The following is a 16,933-nucleotide window of genomic DNA, read 5'->3' as shown; positions in this document are numbered from 1 at the left end:
CAAAATCAATTCTACAACCCAAACAGCGAACATAGTCCCAGGTAAATAGGTTTCACCTAATGGTTATAACTATATGCCACTAAAGTCACCAACTTTGCAAGAATTATTAGCTTTGGAAAATGGCCAATCAGCCCCTGAATGATACTCCCTCCGTCCCAATTTAATATTCCATCTTTCCTTTTTTGTCCGTCCCAAAATACTTGTCCCATTTGAGAAGTAAAAGTAAAATAAATGCATTTTCAATTAATACCCTTTAACTTTTCAACAATTTCCCAACTTGATAATACATATATTCAAACTACAAAGGGTAAGGCCCAAGAAAAACAAATAAATAAAATAAAATTTCAAAGGCTAAGTTGGGAATTTAAAATGGGACAACACATTAAATGCATGTTCCTTTAGAGTTAGAAGACTAAAGATGGAATATTAATTTGAGATGGAGGGAGTATTGCATTTCCAGTACATTAGATACAATGTTATCAATTTTTTTTTTTTTTTTTTTTTTTCATAAATGGGTTGGTTGTATTAATATCAAAGATAGAACATTATAGCACAAGAGAAAAGAGGGCATTCCCTTACACTGTGATAAATTAATCCTTAAAGTTGCACAACTGGAATGCCCAGAGGTTTACAGGTGTGGATTAGTTCTGAGAGGGAGGGGGAACAAGTAATTTTGTTTCAGTCTTTTTTTTTTTTTTTTGAATGATTTTAATTAATTCCAAACTTCATCAAGCATCCACAAAATCAACCAGTGTGAAAAAAAAAAAAAAAACGGGGGAAAAACAGAGACTAGAAATTTTACGTGGCCAAGAGAATTGTTCATAACCTCCAACACTGAAAAAAAACAAAATGTTACCCGGCACTTCAGACTCTACTCCCCAATTTTTTCAATCCATTGATTTGACTTGTATACACAACAATCCCATTGGTTCCACAAATCACCACGAGTACAACAATCCATAGGATAGTGATTTTTTTTTTCTTTTTTCCAGAAGGTAATCCATAGGATAGTATTGATATTTTATTTTCTGAAGTGTATAATAGATGATTACTAATTTAGTACATTAGATTTATAATATTAATACAGAATTAGTAATCACTATTTTACTAGTAACCATAGGTTCCGAATTTACATTAGGACTTGAGAATTTTAGTGGATGACTAATTTAGAAGTTATAATTTATAGTTGTAGAGTAATGTTAAGTATAAACTACTAGCACTAATAAGTCAAAAATACAGATTATTTGCAGTTGGATGTATTATATAGATTTGTAATTTATAGAAGCCTTGCAACTTGAAGATGCCATGTCAAACAGGAGAGGTTAAGACACTAGTGGTATGGGTGATGAGTGATGACATAGGTTGAAGATTTGGTATTCCAGTTCATATGGATAGATACAAATTGACTTGCAAATTTTGTGATCATTAGAAATGGCATCACAAGGTTGAAGAAACACTTTAGCACATGAGAAGGGGAATGTTGCACTGTATGAACAAGTAGAAAAGTTATGGGAATAGATTATGAAGCGTCTTCCAGAGGGTAAGCAGAGAAGAAGAGAAAACAGAAAAGGAGAGAAGCGGTGTCGTTAAGAGGGCAGGATGATGAGGAGTAGGTGAAGGTTGTTGATACAGTGGATGATTCACGTTCTGATCTGGAGATAACCGTAGCTCTTTGGGAGAGTTTGAGAGTATTGAAGATTTTAATGGAGGAATCAGTGGAGAAATCTTTCAGTAATTGATGTTGTTTTCTATTATTGAAGATTCAATGGAGGAATCAGTGGAGAAAAATCCTCCTTGTTTCCTATTTTCTAATTCTTTCCATTCTCATAATTTCTTCTCCTCCACCATTGTATTGTATATGAATTGTGAGAGTATTATAAAAGCGAGGTAGCCCTTTGGGCTCTCTGTGCCATGGATGTAGGCACTAGTGGCTGAACCACAATATACATGTGTTATACTTGTTTTATTTATCTCTTTGTTTCCATTTCATGCTTTACAACATGGTATTAGAGCCTAATTTCTCTTCCTAGGTTTGGACCCCTATTTTGGGGTATTCCCTTACCATCTGAAATGCTGCTAAGGGTTCTCGGTGCTATTTGTGACTTATTTGGGCTGCCAATTTGTTCAACAGTAATGTTCTTCGTCTTTGCCGTGTCTCCGGCAGTTTTTTATTGACTTGTTTGGGCTGCCGGTGTGTTCGGTAGCATTGTCTTCGTCTTTTCCGTGTCTCCGGCAGTTTTTATCGACTTGTTTGGGCTGCCGGTGTGTTCGGTAGCATTGTAACATTGTTCTTCGTCTTCTCTCTCCTCTTTTCTCTCTTCATCATTCACACTTCTTGTTACTCGTCATCTCAATGGCAAGTTGGGCATTCATGCTCCAACTTGAAGGGGAGTATTGACGATTTAATGAAGGAATCAGTGGAGAAATCTTTCAGTAATTGATGTTGTTTCCTATTATTGAAGATTTGGTGTTACTAGAGGAATTAGTGGAGAAAAATCCTCCTTGTTTCCTATTTTCTAATTCTTTCCATTCTCATAATTTCTTCTCATATATAAAGGAGCCTCCACCATTGTATTGTATATGAATTGAGAGAGTATTATAAAAGTGATGTAGCCCTTTGGGCTCTTTGTGCCGTGGATGTAGGCCCTAGTGGCAGAACCACGTAATACATGTGTTCTACTTGTTTTATTTATCTCTTCGCTTCCGTTTTATGCTTTACAATAGAGAGAATCAGAGGAATGAGAATAGAGACAAGGATTTAGAAAGAACAGGAAATAGGAGTCAATCATAGTATGATAAGCAGACAGTTCTGAAGGACCTCGTGGTTTTAATTCTAAACCTAGCTCAGGAGCGGTAGCGGTAGCTCTAGTGGTGGTTGTACTGTTGAGGGTTCCGTAGTTGGTTTAGATCACGTAATGTTTGTGATGCTGGTTTGAGAGGGAGTGGCACACATTGTCAGAGAGTGGATTGATGTTCATTCACCTGAGGCTATGTTATGAACTAAGGATCCCACTGTTCAAAAGTGCAAAATCTCTAAAGCATCCGAGGATTGATAAAGTTGTATGAAGGATTTTTTTTTTTTCATCTTCACAATTTCCGCACAAGAAGAGCCATAGTATATCTCAAGTAATAAAAAATTAGAAAACTAAATTTAAAAAAAAAAAACAGCAACAACAACATCAACAACGCAACTACCCATTTTGCTAGTCCTGCCTATGTGGGGTGCTAAAGATAATATAGTTGTTCAACAACATAATATACCTGCTCAGAAGTACAAATGCATAGTCCTCAAGTCCAATCTCACAAAGACGCCACTGTACAAAAACCAGTACAGAAAAGAACAGAGTATCATACTCTATTATTTGGTATTTTCATCCCAATTTCAAGCAAATGCAAAATGAAAACTGTAAGTGATCTTGCCTTTTGTCGCATTGCAATCGCAGTATCAGGGGCATCATTTCGAAGACCGCTTTCAAGACCATTCACAATTACTTCTCGCAAAGCATGCAAAGAGTGTATTGTTTTGATCAATAGATCAATCTCATTACTTGTTCCACCCAAACCATCGAGATCCTAGAATAAAAAAAGAATCACCTACTATCATTTAACATAGAAATTAGAACCAACATCACTAAACAACACTGCTAAATGGTACCCAGGGTAGTAACTCTTTCCTCCAAATAATTTGGAAAAAAATATATATGTAGTTTGTAAAGTAATAAATCAAGAGTGAAATAAATCTACCACTTTGTAATCCATTTCTTCATGCTTAATTTGAGATACAGTGAAATAAATATACAAGCATCAAGCCTATTTTCCAAAAATAAGCTGGAAGATCATTTTGTCCCATTTAACCTTCTCTGGTTCCAGATTGTCACTGTATGTATTCTAATCAGCATCTCGAACCAAAATATGATATAATGCAAAGAAATATTATGATTCCTTTAGCTCATTACCGCTCTTGTCAGTATCTGATTCCTCGGAACAGAGAAGAAAACTATTTAGTATTGAAATTATAAATATCTATCCATTTAGGGTTTTTCTATGGTAGCTTTTTATTGGTCTCGTTCTCCAAATTTAGTGAAGTATGCAAATTGTCTTGAAAGCATGTTGTGGGGATGGGCTATTACAATTGCATGCGACGGATTTTTTGGTTTCTGGATGTTTACTGGAATTCTTATAGCAGGTCCTAAACTCATCAATTGGGATTTCAATTTATTTGAAGATAAGGAATTGATATTATTATTTTGGATGTCTCTCCATTTGGGAGATATTTAATGACTATTGTAAGTCATCACTACCCGAGTGCCCAAGTAAGCATTGGGTTTCCAGAATTCGGCATTTATGGTCTGACAACAGCCCTCAATCAAAACCTACTGGGTGGTCTCATTTCTTTTCCCACTAAGACAGTAAACAATCTTTTGAAACATTGTGTGTAATAGTAATAAAAAAACAAAAACAAAAACAGATGTTCACATTGCAGACATCAAGGTAATGTAGACTTATCATGTGTAGCGTATAGATAACCACTATAAACAAGTCACTGTCAACATATGTTAACAGATATGATAACCACGATTTATGGAATGACTTACCATATTAGGAGAGATTTGATAGCCACAAATCATGGCATAAAATATGTTGTGATTTGATTTAGTTTTGATTTAATTTCCTTTCATGTAATATGAGCATGTGCTCTTTTTATCTATAAATACAATAGTTGTGAATGAGTGATTAATCTCATTCAAGCCTTTACACAATTCTCTCATTTCTCTCTTTTTCTTCTTGGTATCAGAGCCAGGGTGGTCCGACTGCAATAAGGGCATTGCGAGTTCAGTCTCACCCATTCGAGAATGGTCTAATGCCCTTCCACGAGTTGTCGGGTAGGTAAGGAGGTCCCGACCTCAACGAGGGCGTTGAGTTTGTCACCACCCATTCAGAAACGATCTGAGGAGGCATAGTTGTTTCTTTTTTATGGTCTGAGGAGACATTGTTGATTCTTCTATCTACATGTTTTAAACATGTATACAAAGGGAAATGGTCTGAGGAGACATTGTTAGTTGTTTACACTCTGAGGAGACATTATTGGTTGTTTATCGTCTGAGGAAACATGGTTGGTTCTTTATGGTCTGAGACATGGTTGTTTCTGGTCTAAGGAGACATTGTTGAATGTTTATGGTGTGAGGAGACACTTTGATTTGTTGATCCGCACTTCATTTGCCAGAAAAGCATCGCCAATCAAATTTGCACGTGTTAGCAAGACTGTGTTTAAGGATGCATTGTCTAAGTTGGGCGTCTCAGACATCCACTCACCAACTTAAGGGGTAGTGTTAGCTGAGTTATGATAGGCGCAAATCATGGGAATGTGACTTACCATATTATCTGAGATATGATAGCCGCAAATCATGGTATAGAATATGCCATAGAATATACTGTGATTTGATTTAATTTCCTTTCTTGTAATATGAGCATGTGCTCTTTTTAGCTATAAAAACTATAGTTGTGAATGAGTGATTAATCTCATTATTCAAGCCTTTACACAATTCTCTCATTTCTCTCCTTTTTCTTCTTATTGTATTTCTTCTATATAAAATCTGGAAACTTGTATGCATGTGTAAAGCCTGCTACACTGTTATGTAAATTGAGATTCAAACAATTATCATGTGTCCATAATTGAATTCACATAATTGCTGCATGCTGGTAAACAACAAATCACAAAATGAGACCAGGAATAACGAGAAGTGACCATCTACCTTCTTGCACTCCAAAAATAATGAAAGGGATGATGAGCTCCGCTCATCCAAAGATCCTTTTATTGATTCAAGTTGTTCTGCAAGGCTGCAATGACACAAAACCATAAACAGAGATCAAATTAGACGTAGTTAACCAGATGAGTCATTTACAAACAAGCTCACACTTAATTTTGGATTATCAAAATGGTAATTTGGATAATGTTTTTTACAAGAATCACTTTCTGTAAATAAAATAAGTTCTTATACATTATAAGTCATCAATGTTTAATGTCTCAAATTTGAGAAAGATTTTAGTCATTTACAAAATTATATTAATTTAAGATACTAGGTCATACTTTTTATTCATCGAGTATTTGTAGTATCTGTATACACAGAGCACTTTGATAGAACCCCTGAATCATGGAAATATAGCCATCATTTTCCATCTAACCCATTGTGTATTTAGGTAGCCCTATAACTAATGGTTAGTGAAGTAGCACAGGTGAAATAAAGTTGGTTTTAGTGTAGAATCATACTTTAATTATAGATATTAAATATTTTAATTCCAAAATTAAGAAAGATTTCAGTCAATTTTGAAGTGGAACTAAATCAGGGAAGCAAAACTGAGTTAACATTTATATATTGATTATACAAGAAAAGTCAGAAAATTCTCGTTTATACTTCACAGATAACGAGAGAAAAAATAATAATAACTTCACAGACATGGATTGCAAGCACCATCCCACTGATCCCCCAGATATTAAAAGATTATAGTCCAAAAATTGTAAAACATGGGTCAAAGTGAGAGCATTCAATAGCCTTTTCCCTTCAGATCTCACGTTTAAAAACACAAAATAGAATAACATGTCAAGAATAATTAACAGGCAACCTATTTTAAATGAACTAAGGCATGTGTGTCAACACACAAGTGTGGTTACACACCCAAGTGAATGATCTGTCTAATTTCCAATTGTCAGAACAAGGAAATATGGCTGATTTTTCAAGGTTGTTAAACTTCCTTTCTTATTCTGGGGTGAAACTGAATATTTTTAAAAGCCTGTTCTATGTGAAAGGCCCTTGGGACTTATATTAGACTATCATGTAAATCCTCTATACGTATAAAATTAAGTACCTGGGGATGTAGTAGCTGAAGCTCAAAGTGAGGTTAAGGTAAATGTTATGACAAACGCAATGAACTTAAGTTGAACCAAGAATCACGACAAAAATTAAACACGCCACACAAAGATCACAAAGATTTTTACGTGATTCGGCAAAAGCCTACGTCCACGGTTGGGATCCGGTGAAAGTTTTCACTATATGTAAAATTGGAGATTACAAGTTTTTTTTTGGCCCCTCACTCTATTTCTATACGAATATCAGAGTCTTTCTTGTCCACCACTCCAGTGACTCGTTGGATAATTTTTGACCCGTTTTTTGTTCATGGGTCGTGGACCCTAATTAGTCTCTTGTAGCCCGAGCGGTTTCGGGCCACAATATCACAGTAAATTTTGAGTAGTAGTGAAACAATGTTTAACAAGACTTGAATGACCACTTATATATTGTTACGACAAACGCAGCGATCCCAGAAAACAATCACGAAACACGACAGAAAATAAACACACCACACAAAAAATATTACATGGTTCGGCAAAGCCTACGTCAACGGTGAAGATCCAGCAAAAAAATCACTATACAAAAATCTAGAGATTTCAAGTTTCAGCCCCCAAACCTTAGCTCTGGCTCTCACTCTCTTTTCTGAAATTTTCAGTGTCTCTCAACCTCCCACTCCAAACCCTAAACGCCCTCAACAAGAGAGTACTAAACAGGGTCCATGACCCACAAGCAAAAAAAAAAAAAAAAACTCAATCTACTGGTCGTCGTGTAGAAAACAGGTCTCAACACGACCCAGAACCAAATTCGGGCCACAACATCACATGTATAACATGTAAATATAGTAATCTACCTTAGCAGTAATATTGACATTCTAGATGATAACCAATAATGTGATTTTTTTTTTCTTTTCTTTTCTTTTATCTTTTTTGGTAGGTGATAAGGTACTGTTAGAGTGAAAAAATTATAAATATGAAACATTCCCCGACCTAATTTACAGTAATAAGATATATATCCAAAGCAGTTGCATTTAAAACACAAAATATAGAACATAGGAACATATTGATGCTGCAGTAAGCAAGTGACCTTCACTACAATTTAGAAGTCGCATAATGCAGAGCCAACTGGCAACAATTAAACTTCAGCACAGCCTAACTTCAATCAAAACAGAATCACCATAAACTCATATGTAAAAGACTAAGAAAATCATAGAAATAAAACATAATTTTATGATGAGATCATTTCGCAGAATTTTTGTGGTAGCAAAAATTAAATTATTTTGTTATTGTTACCAAACTTTGTAATATAGGAGTTTTACAGCTATTATAATTGTTTATACACTTGGCAGATATAATGGAAAACAGATGCAAGTAACTAACGCCATAAAGACGACAACAATTTGGGATTCAAGGTTATCTAAGATATAGAATTACATATATCAGACCTTCCAGCATTGAAGAAATCTTTGAGTTCATGATGGAATATATTGAATTGTTCTACAAATGCTTCACTATATTCTCCAGGGTTCTTGGTAATTCTTGCAAGCATTGCTTCTGTAGCAACCAAATCTTCAGGGCCAGCGTTTCGGTGAAGCTTGTTTTGTATTGTATGCTTGATTTCTTGCTGGAATGTAGATATCAGTAAATATATCACATAAACCATTTGAAAATAATAAAAATCAACATGTGTTGCATGAAGAATAACCTTAAGGTCATGAGGGATATCATTTCGATGAGCAATATCTCTAATTCGTGTTAGAGGAACAGATGCAGTAAATTCTGCTTTAAAAGATGGCAGACATGGATGAATTTTGCGGATGACAAGTACTTCCTGCATATTATCAAATAAAAACACATAATCACTGACAAAGAACAACGGCTAAGAAAGCAACGCACATGCATGTGTGTGTGTGTATAATATTGGTATGTCTGTGTGAGTATAAAAGAAAAAGAATAAATAAAACCAAAGGAAACATTCAAACAGAAGGTAGAATTGCAAAGAATGATCTTCAGTCAGAAATTAAAAACTTTAGATAGTTGAAATATAAACAACGGTTTCTTTACCCTAATCACTAAAAATAATAAAATTTGGTTAAGTCAGATACCAGTTTAAGGTAATTTGGAATTGAAAAGTACATCAATGCAATTTTCAAAAAGTCGAACTTGACTCGAAACATCATTGAGTTAAGTTACCCAAAAACTTGATCGAGTCAAATACTAAAGACTCTTCATATATAAATTATATATAACATCAGTATATCCTGTCTCAATTTTATAAGATACCAATATAATCTTTCTAACAATGAAATCAAATGCATTGGTATCCTAATTTTAAATATTCTAGCATAAAGATTTAAAGTTATGCATACCAAAAAAGGAGTACGCATATTAATAGTATTCGAAATGAGATTTAAACTTTAAAATACAAAGTATCAAATGCTAAATGTAAGATTTAAAACATTTCAAGTAAATTTGAACTCAATGATGAGCCACGAAGTAAAAACTCAACTCGGACATGTTCCAGTTTTCCACGCAGTTTCTCGTTATTTGATTTCTCTAAGTCAACCTTACTCTAGCACTATACTTTTTCCATGAATGGAAGTTTATTATCTGACAGTAGGCATTATTACTTTAAATGCCGATGGTTTTAACTCAAGTGATAGGATCAAGAACCCAGTAAGCCACATGCTCTTAAATTGTGGTATGACGGATGGATTCATAAAATTCATTTCACTACAATACATTAACCTAGTTTAAACGATGTAATTCTTAATTAACACTAGATAATTACTTGACAGTAGCATATTTGAAACGTGCATGTAGTCTTGTTATATTTCCTGTTACAGAGCACGATATACCACCATGACAATGAAGCTCACACTTACAAGAAATCGCATAAGGGTGTTGGTTCCACCCCACTGTGGAATACAAAAAAACTAACAAAACCAAAAGGCATAGTTGAATGCTATAAAGCATGCCTTGTTGCAAAAGGCATTAACCAACAAAAGGGTATAGGTTATACAATTGCCTTCAATCATGTTGTTAAATCCACAACAATAAATTTCATACCATCTTTAGCAATCTCCAAAGGGTGGAAAATCCACCAACAAATCGATGCCACATATGCTTTGCTGCATGGAAATCTACAATAGGAGATCTACTTGACTTAACCACCTGACTTTATAGATGACCATTACTCACAACATGCATCTCCTCAGGCAACTCTATCTGTGGTTTTAAACAAGCACTACAAGCATGTTCCTATCACCTTAGCTCTTTCATTATAGACATTGGATTTGTTAGGCCTAAAAATAACATTTCGCTCTTTATCACCACGACCATGGGGTGATTGTTTGTATTCTTATCTATGGTGATGATTTTGTAATCATTAGAAATGATTATTCCACCTTAGATCACACCATTCATCAATTTGGGCACAGAATTTTCCACCAAAGACATTGGCTACTCCATTATTTTCTAACAGTGGAAATTCAACACACACCAAATGGTTTGCGTCTATGTTAACAAAAATCTATTCCTGATCTTCTCAACAAAACAAAGATGGCCAAATCAAAGCCATCTCCACCTGTATACCATGCAATGCTCATATCTCAAAATTCTGTGGAATACCTGTGTCCAAACCAAAAATTTATGGACAAGTCATAGGAGCTCTTCAGTATGTCACCGTTGCATGACCAGGCATCTCTCAATTGTAAATGTGGCGTGTCAGTTCATTCATCAAACCTACAAACTCTCACTGGCCTATGGTCGAATGAATATTGCACTATTACAAACAAATAGTTCCAGATTGACTAACCAAGAATTGATTCGTTGCAAATATCAGTTTATTCCCACACAAATTGAGCAAGGTGGCTAGACAATTATAAGTCCAAGGACGCTATTTGATATTTCTTAGACCTTAATTGATATCTTTGCAATCACGAAATGACAAGTTGTGGCTCGATCAAACATAGTAAGTGAATACAGTGCTCTAATATGTGCTGCAGCTGAACTCACGCGGGTACAATCTCTTCTCGGTTCACTGAGTATTTATCTTCCTCAACATTCAATTATTTGGTGTTACAACATTCGTGCTACGTATCTACCCGTGAATGGGTAATCCATGCACATACCAAGATTAATTTTCCTTTGTACATGAGAAAGTTGCTAAACGCCATCTTCATGTTCAGTTCATCTCTACCAAATATCAACTTGCAGACACCTTGACAAAAGATCTCTCGTTGGGACGTTTTAGTTTCATTTGGAAATCAGACCGTTGAGTTTGAAGGAGCATGTTAAAGGAACCATAACCAAAATGGTAACTAGGCATATCAAATCCCACAGATTTCGGAAACCATGTAAATCCTCCTTATATCTGTTTCACCAAAACAGCTGTGCAGCTCTCTAATTCCAAGGAAATCTCTCCATGAATCCCTCTTCCATATGAAATCTCTCAACCTCCAAATCTTGCAAAAAGTATATAAACAAGTTGTAATATATTCAAATAAAAATAAAGGAAGAATTCTTTTTTTCTTTTCATTGTAGCAAAGCATGAAAAGACTCAAGTTCAAATCCCCTCATTTCTTAGATAATTATAATTGATATACTTGTTGGATCAAGATCTGGCTGCAAATGAGGAGACATGTTAGATTATTGAAATACCTAATGTTACACCCTCTCACAGCTTAAGCTTTTTGGATAATTGGTAGTCTAATAAACCTAAATACAATAAAATGGAGGGTTTAAAATGGTATGATGGAGATGAGGGGTAAGAACTGCCCCTAGCCACCACTCAGCAGTGATATATTGCAACTGAAATCTTTCAGGGGCTAGAACACTTGCATCCCAAAAAAGTATATATATTTTCTTTGATAGCTGCGTGATTTGGAAATATATATATATAAATAAATAGCTGCGTGATTTGTTCGCTTTCTTATGCACTTATTAATTATTGCTTCCCTCGTATCCATGTAGATAGTTTTAGTTTATTATTTCTCCTTATTTAGAGTAAATCTGATACTTCCTCCATCTCAAAAATGTCATATACTTTGAGAAGTACCAAAATTACTAAAATCAACAAAGAAAATTACCAAAATAAGATCGAACCAAAAAGGCAAAAACATGTTTTCTCTTTTCCTTTTCTTTTCAAATGAAACTTCTTCAAAACATGTTTTCCCTTTTCTTTTGAAACAATTTTTTTAAAACATGTTTATTTGCCTTTTGCTGATTGCTTGCTTTTCAGAAGCAAGTCTGACTTAACACATAAATGAAATTACAAATCTCAAACTCATGAAAGAACCGATCCAGATATATTTCTCAAAGAATGTTTATTATAAAAGTGCTTGCTTGTTTTCAATTTTTATTTTCCAGAGCATGATTCCTTTGATTTTCAAAATCTTTGATGTTTTTGGAAGTAAGCAAATGTGATGAGTAATGGATGAGGTTATATTGCATTCGCTCATGAAAATATCCACCAAAGAGAAGTCAAGATGGTCTGTAGGCTTGTCTTCTTAAAACCACCTTTTTTTTTCTTTCTTTTTTTTCCAAAACAACCTAGTTTTCTTAAAACCACCTTTATAGAAGACAAATTTGTTTCACTCTTCTTCTTTTTTTCTTTTTTCTTTTTTCTTTTTAAAACCACTTGTTTTCCTAGAAACCAATTCTTGAAATTATTTTCTTAAAATACCTTTCCTATAACTTATCGGAAATAAATAAAAATAAATATAATAAATATAAAAATAAAAATAAAAACCGCCTTCTTTCCTATACATTTGCTTTTCAAAACAACCTAGTTTTCCTAAAACCACCTTTATACAAAACAAATTTGTTTACGCACCTTGTTTTCTAAAACTGACCTACTCCAAAGCCAACTTGTTTCCTAGAACCATGTTAATCCAAAACATAAGTTTTTCAAAAATTTACTAGGATTCTAGAGTCTTTAGAAATGTAATTCATTTGGTGCCAGATGTTAATTAAATAAGCTCAATTAATCTTTCGCATCGAAAGAGATAACAACAAAAGGAACTCTTAGCCAGATAGGCAGGTAAGTTGAATTCATGTTAATTTTGAGATATTTATAAAAAAAAATAAAAAACTAATTGAAGGGGAATCTGAAAACATCTAATGACATTTGACGATAGAAAATCAATGTCTAAGACCACACGAAGTATATTATTTAGAACAAAAAGCTATGAAAAATCCAAAGCATAAAAATAAAATCAATTTCAAACATACTATATTAGTGATAGACCACCTGAGGTGAAGTGTCTTTCATACAGGAAATCCTTTCCAATTCACGAAATATAAGCCTGGAAATCTCAGCATGCCTGTTTGGCCGGTGATGACCTCCACCTTCAAAGCACGGAATTTGTCCTATGTTTATCCACTGCATAAAAGGAGAACATTTAAAAGGAGCTTGGACGAATCAACTGAATGAAAACTTAAGCAGAAACAATATCAAGCAGTAAACCTTAAGATAGATAGCAGAATATATGAGAGCCTCCAAGCGATGCCCGCTCTCCGCATTTCCATGTAATAGCTCACGGACAACTTCAAGCTTCATCAATAAAAGAGAGATAAAACATGAAAAGAAGTCAGCAAAGAAAATAAGGTCTCTAAATTTAGAGATACTAGCTGATATTTTATTAAGTGATGACACTAAAATTGGAATAAAAGAATAGCTAGCCAAGGCAGCAGAACTCTCTTTAAGGATATGAAATAAATAAATAAATTGGAGAGAGAGAGAGAGAGAGAGAGAGAGAGAGAGAGAGAGAGGCAGTGAGAGTCCAAAACTGACATTATTAAGATCTCCTACAACCAGTATAAGCCAATTAGAACTAGAAAATAGGAAAATGTTGAAAAATCTAAAACCATACTAACTTCCCAACAGCATCAAAGTTGAATCAAACAAAATAAGAACATCTGATGGAACTAGTCATTAATGCAAGAAAAAGAGAATAATAACGTATGACAATACCAGCAGCAGAATTTTATATTTTTGGACTTGATTTACAATATAAATGAAAATTTCAAGTTTCCATCACTGCTGCAGATTTACACCAGACCTGTCATTATATTTGTGAATTTATTTATTTTCATCATGCTCCTGTTTAGTTCAAATTCAAGAAAAAAATGAATTTGTCTTCCTAATAAATAATTTTATAAATTGCACAAAAATAACTCAAATCGTAAATTTTGGTATTTTTATAATACATTGAGTATATGCTACAAAGAATATAATTTTATGTGTGTCTTCCTTGGTCTTCTTCTTCTTTTTTTTCGGTCTTCTTCCTTTTTTGGCTCCTTTGAGCGGCCACTAATGGCGAATGATCATGAGTGTAGACACCCCATTTTCGCCCTCCTTATTTACCGAGTCAATCGGCTGGAGATTGTAATCTCTAACTCACATCCAAAAAGATCCAACCGTTGGATCGAAAATCCAACTTCACCATGATGTCTAAAATATCGCAAAACCCTGGGATACAATTAGAGCCAAGCTCTCCGAGTAATTCTCGGCACCCGATCATCAAACCCCACAGTAAGGGCAAAATCGTAATTTTGTACCCTGTCACAATCCGATCTTCAAAATGATGAACGTACTTCACCATTGTGTTCAAAAGGTCCAAGAACCCTAGAATACATCACAAGCAAGGATTGCATTCCCCCAAGGACCTCAAGTTTATGGGCAAAATGATAAACTCACACCTACAGCTGAAAATCCAACCATCTAATCAGAAATCAAACTGCACCATCACTTTCAAAGCACCCAAAAACCCTGGTGTAGGCTCAGTCCCAGATACACAGCACATCTCTAGTCCCTTGGATCAATACAAGGGCAAATGAGTTATTTCACATCCCCCAATGGGAAAACAGGACAATCTGACATCACCAGTGCGACCGAAAGGCCCAAAAACCTTAGAACAGAGTATGAACTCAGCATATAATGCAAGTTCATAGTTAAGTCAGCACAAGGGGAAAACAATCTTGTCTTTTCTGCATCTGAATGCGCTACTTGCTCTGAAATGAACTTGTTGGAAAAAAAATTAAGAGCTAGAAAGTGGAAGAGAAGAATTCTTGTTCTATAAATATTTCATAATAAATGAATTACACAGAAAGTCAAATACAAATATGGCAACAACTTCTTGTCCAAGTATAGCAACGTTAACATTCTGTCAAGGAGTGATTCAAGGGCTTAAATCACTCCTATAATTATTCTCCAACACCCTCCTCAAGTTAGTACACGGAGATTAAACTCAAGTGTCCAACTTGAAATTAAATATTGAGACGAGTAAATCTGTGATGAGTTGATCCAGAGATCCAGACCAGTTGATCCAAAGAACTAAGACGAGACGAGTTGATCCGAGATGAGAAGAGTATAGAGTAAGGTATGATAAACCTGCTCTGATACCATGATGAAAGAAAAAATAAAAGTTGAAGAGAAAAATTAAAACATGAAGAACATAAGAATATAACGTGGTTTAGCCACTAGGGCTTACATCCACGACACACACTACATCTCTTTCATTCATTGTCTCTTTATTTTGTTTACAATAACCACCTCTATTTATAAGTGAATTGGGGAAAACTTGTAGCTAGAGAATAGATATTTCTTGCTCTATAAATATTTCACAATAAAGGAATTACAAAGAAAGTGAAATACAAATATGGCAACAACTTGTTGCCCAAGTATAGCAACGTTAACATTCTGTCAAGGATTGATTCAAGGGCTTAAATCACTCCTATAATTATTCTCCAACAGAAGTAAAATACCATTTAAAGCGTTTCATGATGCTACACAAGTTGAAAATGGTCTGAAATACCATTTCTAGCATTTTGAATTGCTTCATACTCAAAAAAGGCCAAAAATACCGATTCTAGCGTGACATCGCAGTACATGGTCAAAATTGGCCTGAAATTCCAATTCTAGCATTTCAAGATGCTACATGGTCTAAATTGGCCTAAAATACCATTTCTAGCCTTTCAGATGCTACTCAGTCAAAAATGGCCTAAAATACTAAATCTAGTGCCACAAGACGCTGCAAAAAGGGGTCAAAGACACAAAAAAAGGAAAAAGACATGCCAACAGCATCTTATGATGCTGCAGACTAAAATTTGGCCTGCAAATGAGCTGACCGCACAGCTAGCTCTCATTAAATGGGGGCATTCCCCCCTCATTTTGAGGATCCATTCTCTCTCTCTCCCACCACTCTAAGCCTACTTTCTCTCTCTAGAAATAAAACCCCCTCTCTCTCTCTACCCTTGTAGGAGGAGCCTAGCCAAACGCACCTTAACCTTCAGCCATTTGAAGATCAAAGCAAAGCATTGAAGAAACATCGATCTTTTAAAAAAGAAGGTATTGAAGAAGAGCAAGCATAAAAAAAGAAGACAATCGGAAAATCTTCATCAACACTCTATTTCTAACCCTTCTGTTTTTCTTTTCTTTTGATCCTCGGGATCTTTCCTTTACATTGCGCTTTACGTTATGCATTGCATGACCCCTAGTTCATGATTGTGTGCATCTTTTAAACCCTTGTCATGATTCTTGTAGGAGTAATATGGTGAGAACAATGTTCTGCCTATGAGGGGTGTTGTTAGGAAGATTTGTGATGAGAACGGGGGAAATAGTTTGCAACTCTTGGTAGAGCACATTTAAAAAAAAACTGCCACTCCAAAAACAACACGTTGAGATATGAGTAGTGGACTTGGGTCAAATGGAATAAAAGAAAATAAGAACAATAGTATGATATACAAGTATATGATCATTGAAGGCGAAGAATAGAAGGGAAAGAGAGGAGAAAAAACTTGTGCCAGGTTAACAGTTTACTGGATTATGCGTGAAAATTGCTACTCTTTTATGCACTTGATTATGTTAGCATGTGAGAAAAACATGGTTGCTTTTTGATGGGGTAAGGACTCAAATCCTAGACTCTGATAGAGAGTTAACGCAAGGTTTGTGATCTAGGCCTGGAGGGGAGGAGTGAATAGGTCTTCTAGATGGTTAACTTTTCAAAATTTTAACACCGAACGAAAATTCGAACTTAAATTAAAGGTAAGTATCAATATCAATCACTTATCATGCAAGCCTTAACAACA

General features: G+C 34.9%; 1 protein-coding gene across 1 annotated transcript in view; it reads right to left on the bottom strand.

The window, feature by feature from the left end:
- LOC132298139 (phosphoglucan, water dikinase, chloroplastic) overlaps positions 1–16,933 on the bottom strand; it is a 34,688-nt gene that overhangs the window by 8,391 nt on the left and 9,364 nt on the right. Inside the window, exons 3-9 of the mRNA XM_059794958.1 lie at positions 13,311–13,397; positions 13,095–13,226; positions 8,547–8,672; positions 8,287–8,465; positions 5,754–5,838; positions 3,421–3,573; positions 3,262–3,314 (exon numbers count right to left, since the gene is read on the bottom strand). Coding sequence (XP_059650941.1) covers positions 3,262–3,314; positions 3,421–3,573; positions 5,754–5,838; positions 8,287–8,465; positions 8,547–8,672; positions 13,095–13,226; positions 13,311–13,397 — 815 coding nt within the window. The remainder of the gene's footprint in view (positions 1–3,261; positions 3,315–3,420; positions 3,574–5,753; positions 5,839–8,286; positions 8,466–8,546; positions 8,673–13,094; positions 13,227–13,310; positions 13,398–16,933) is intronic.

The sequence above is a fragment of the Cornus florida genome, unplaced genomic scaffold (assembly GCF_030987335.1).
Source record: "Cornus florida cultivar Cherokee Brave unplaced genomic scaffold, ASM3098733v1 CherokeeBrave_3.0.0_Hap2_Chr01, whole genome shotgun sequence".
Taxonomy (NCBI): domain Eukaryota; kingdom Viridiplantae; phylum Streptophyta; class Magnoliopsida; order Cornales; family Cornaceae; genus Cornus; species Cornus florida.
This window is presented reverse-complemented; position numbering and strand designations above follow the sequence as displayed.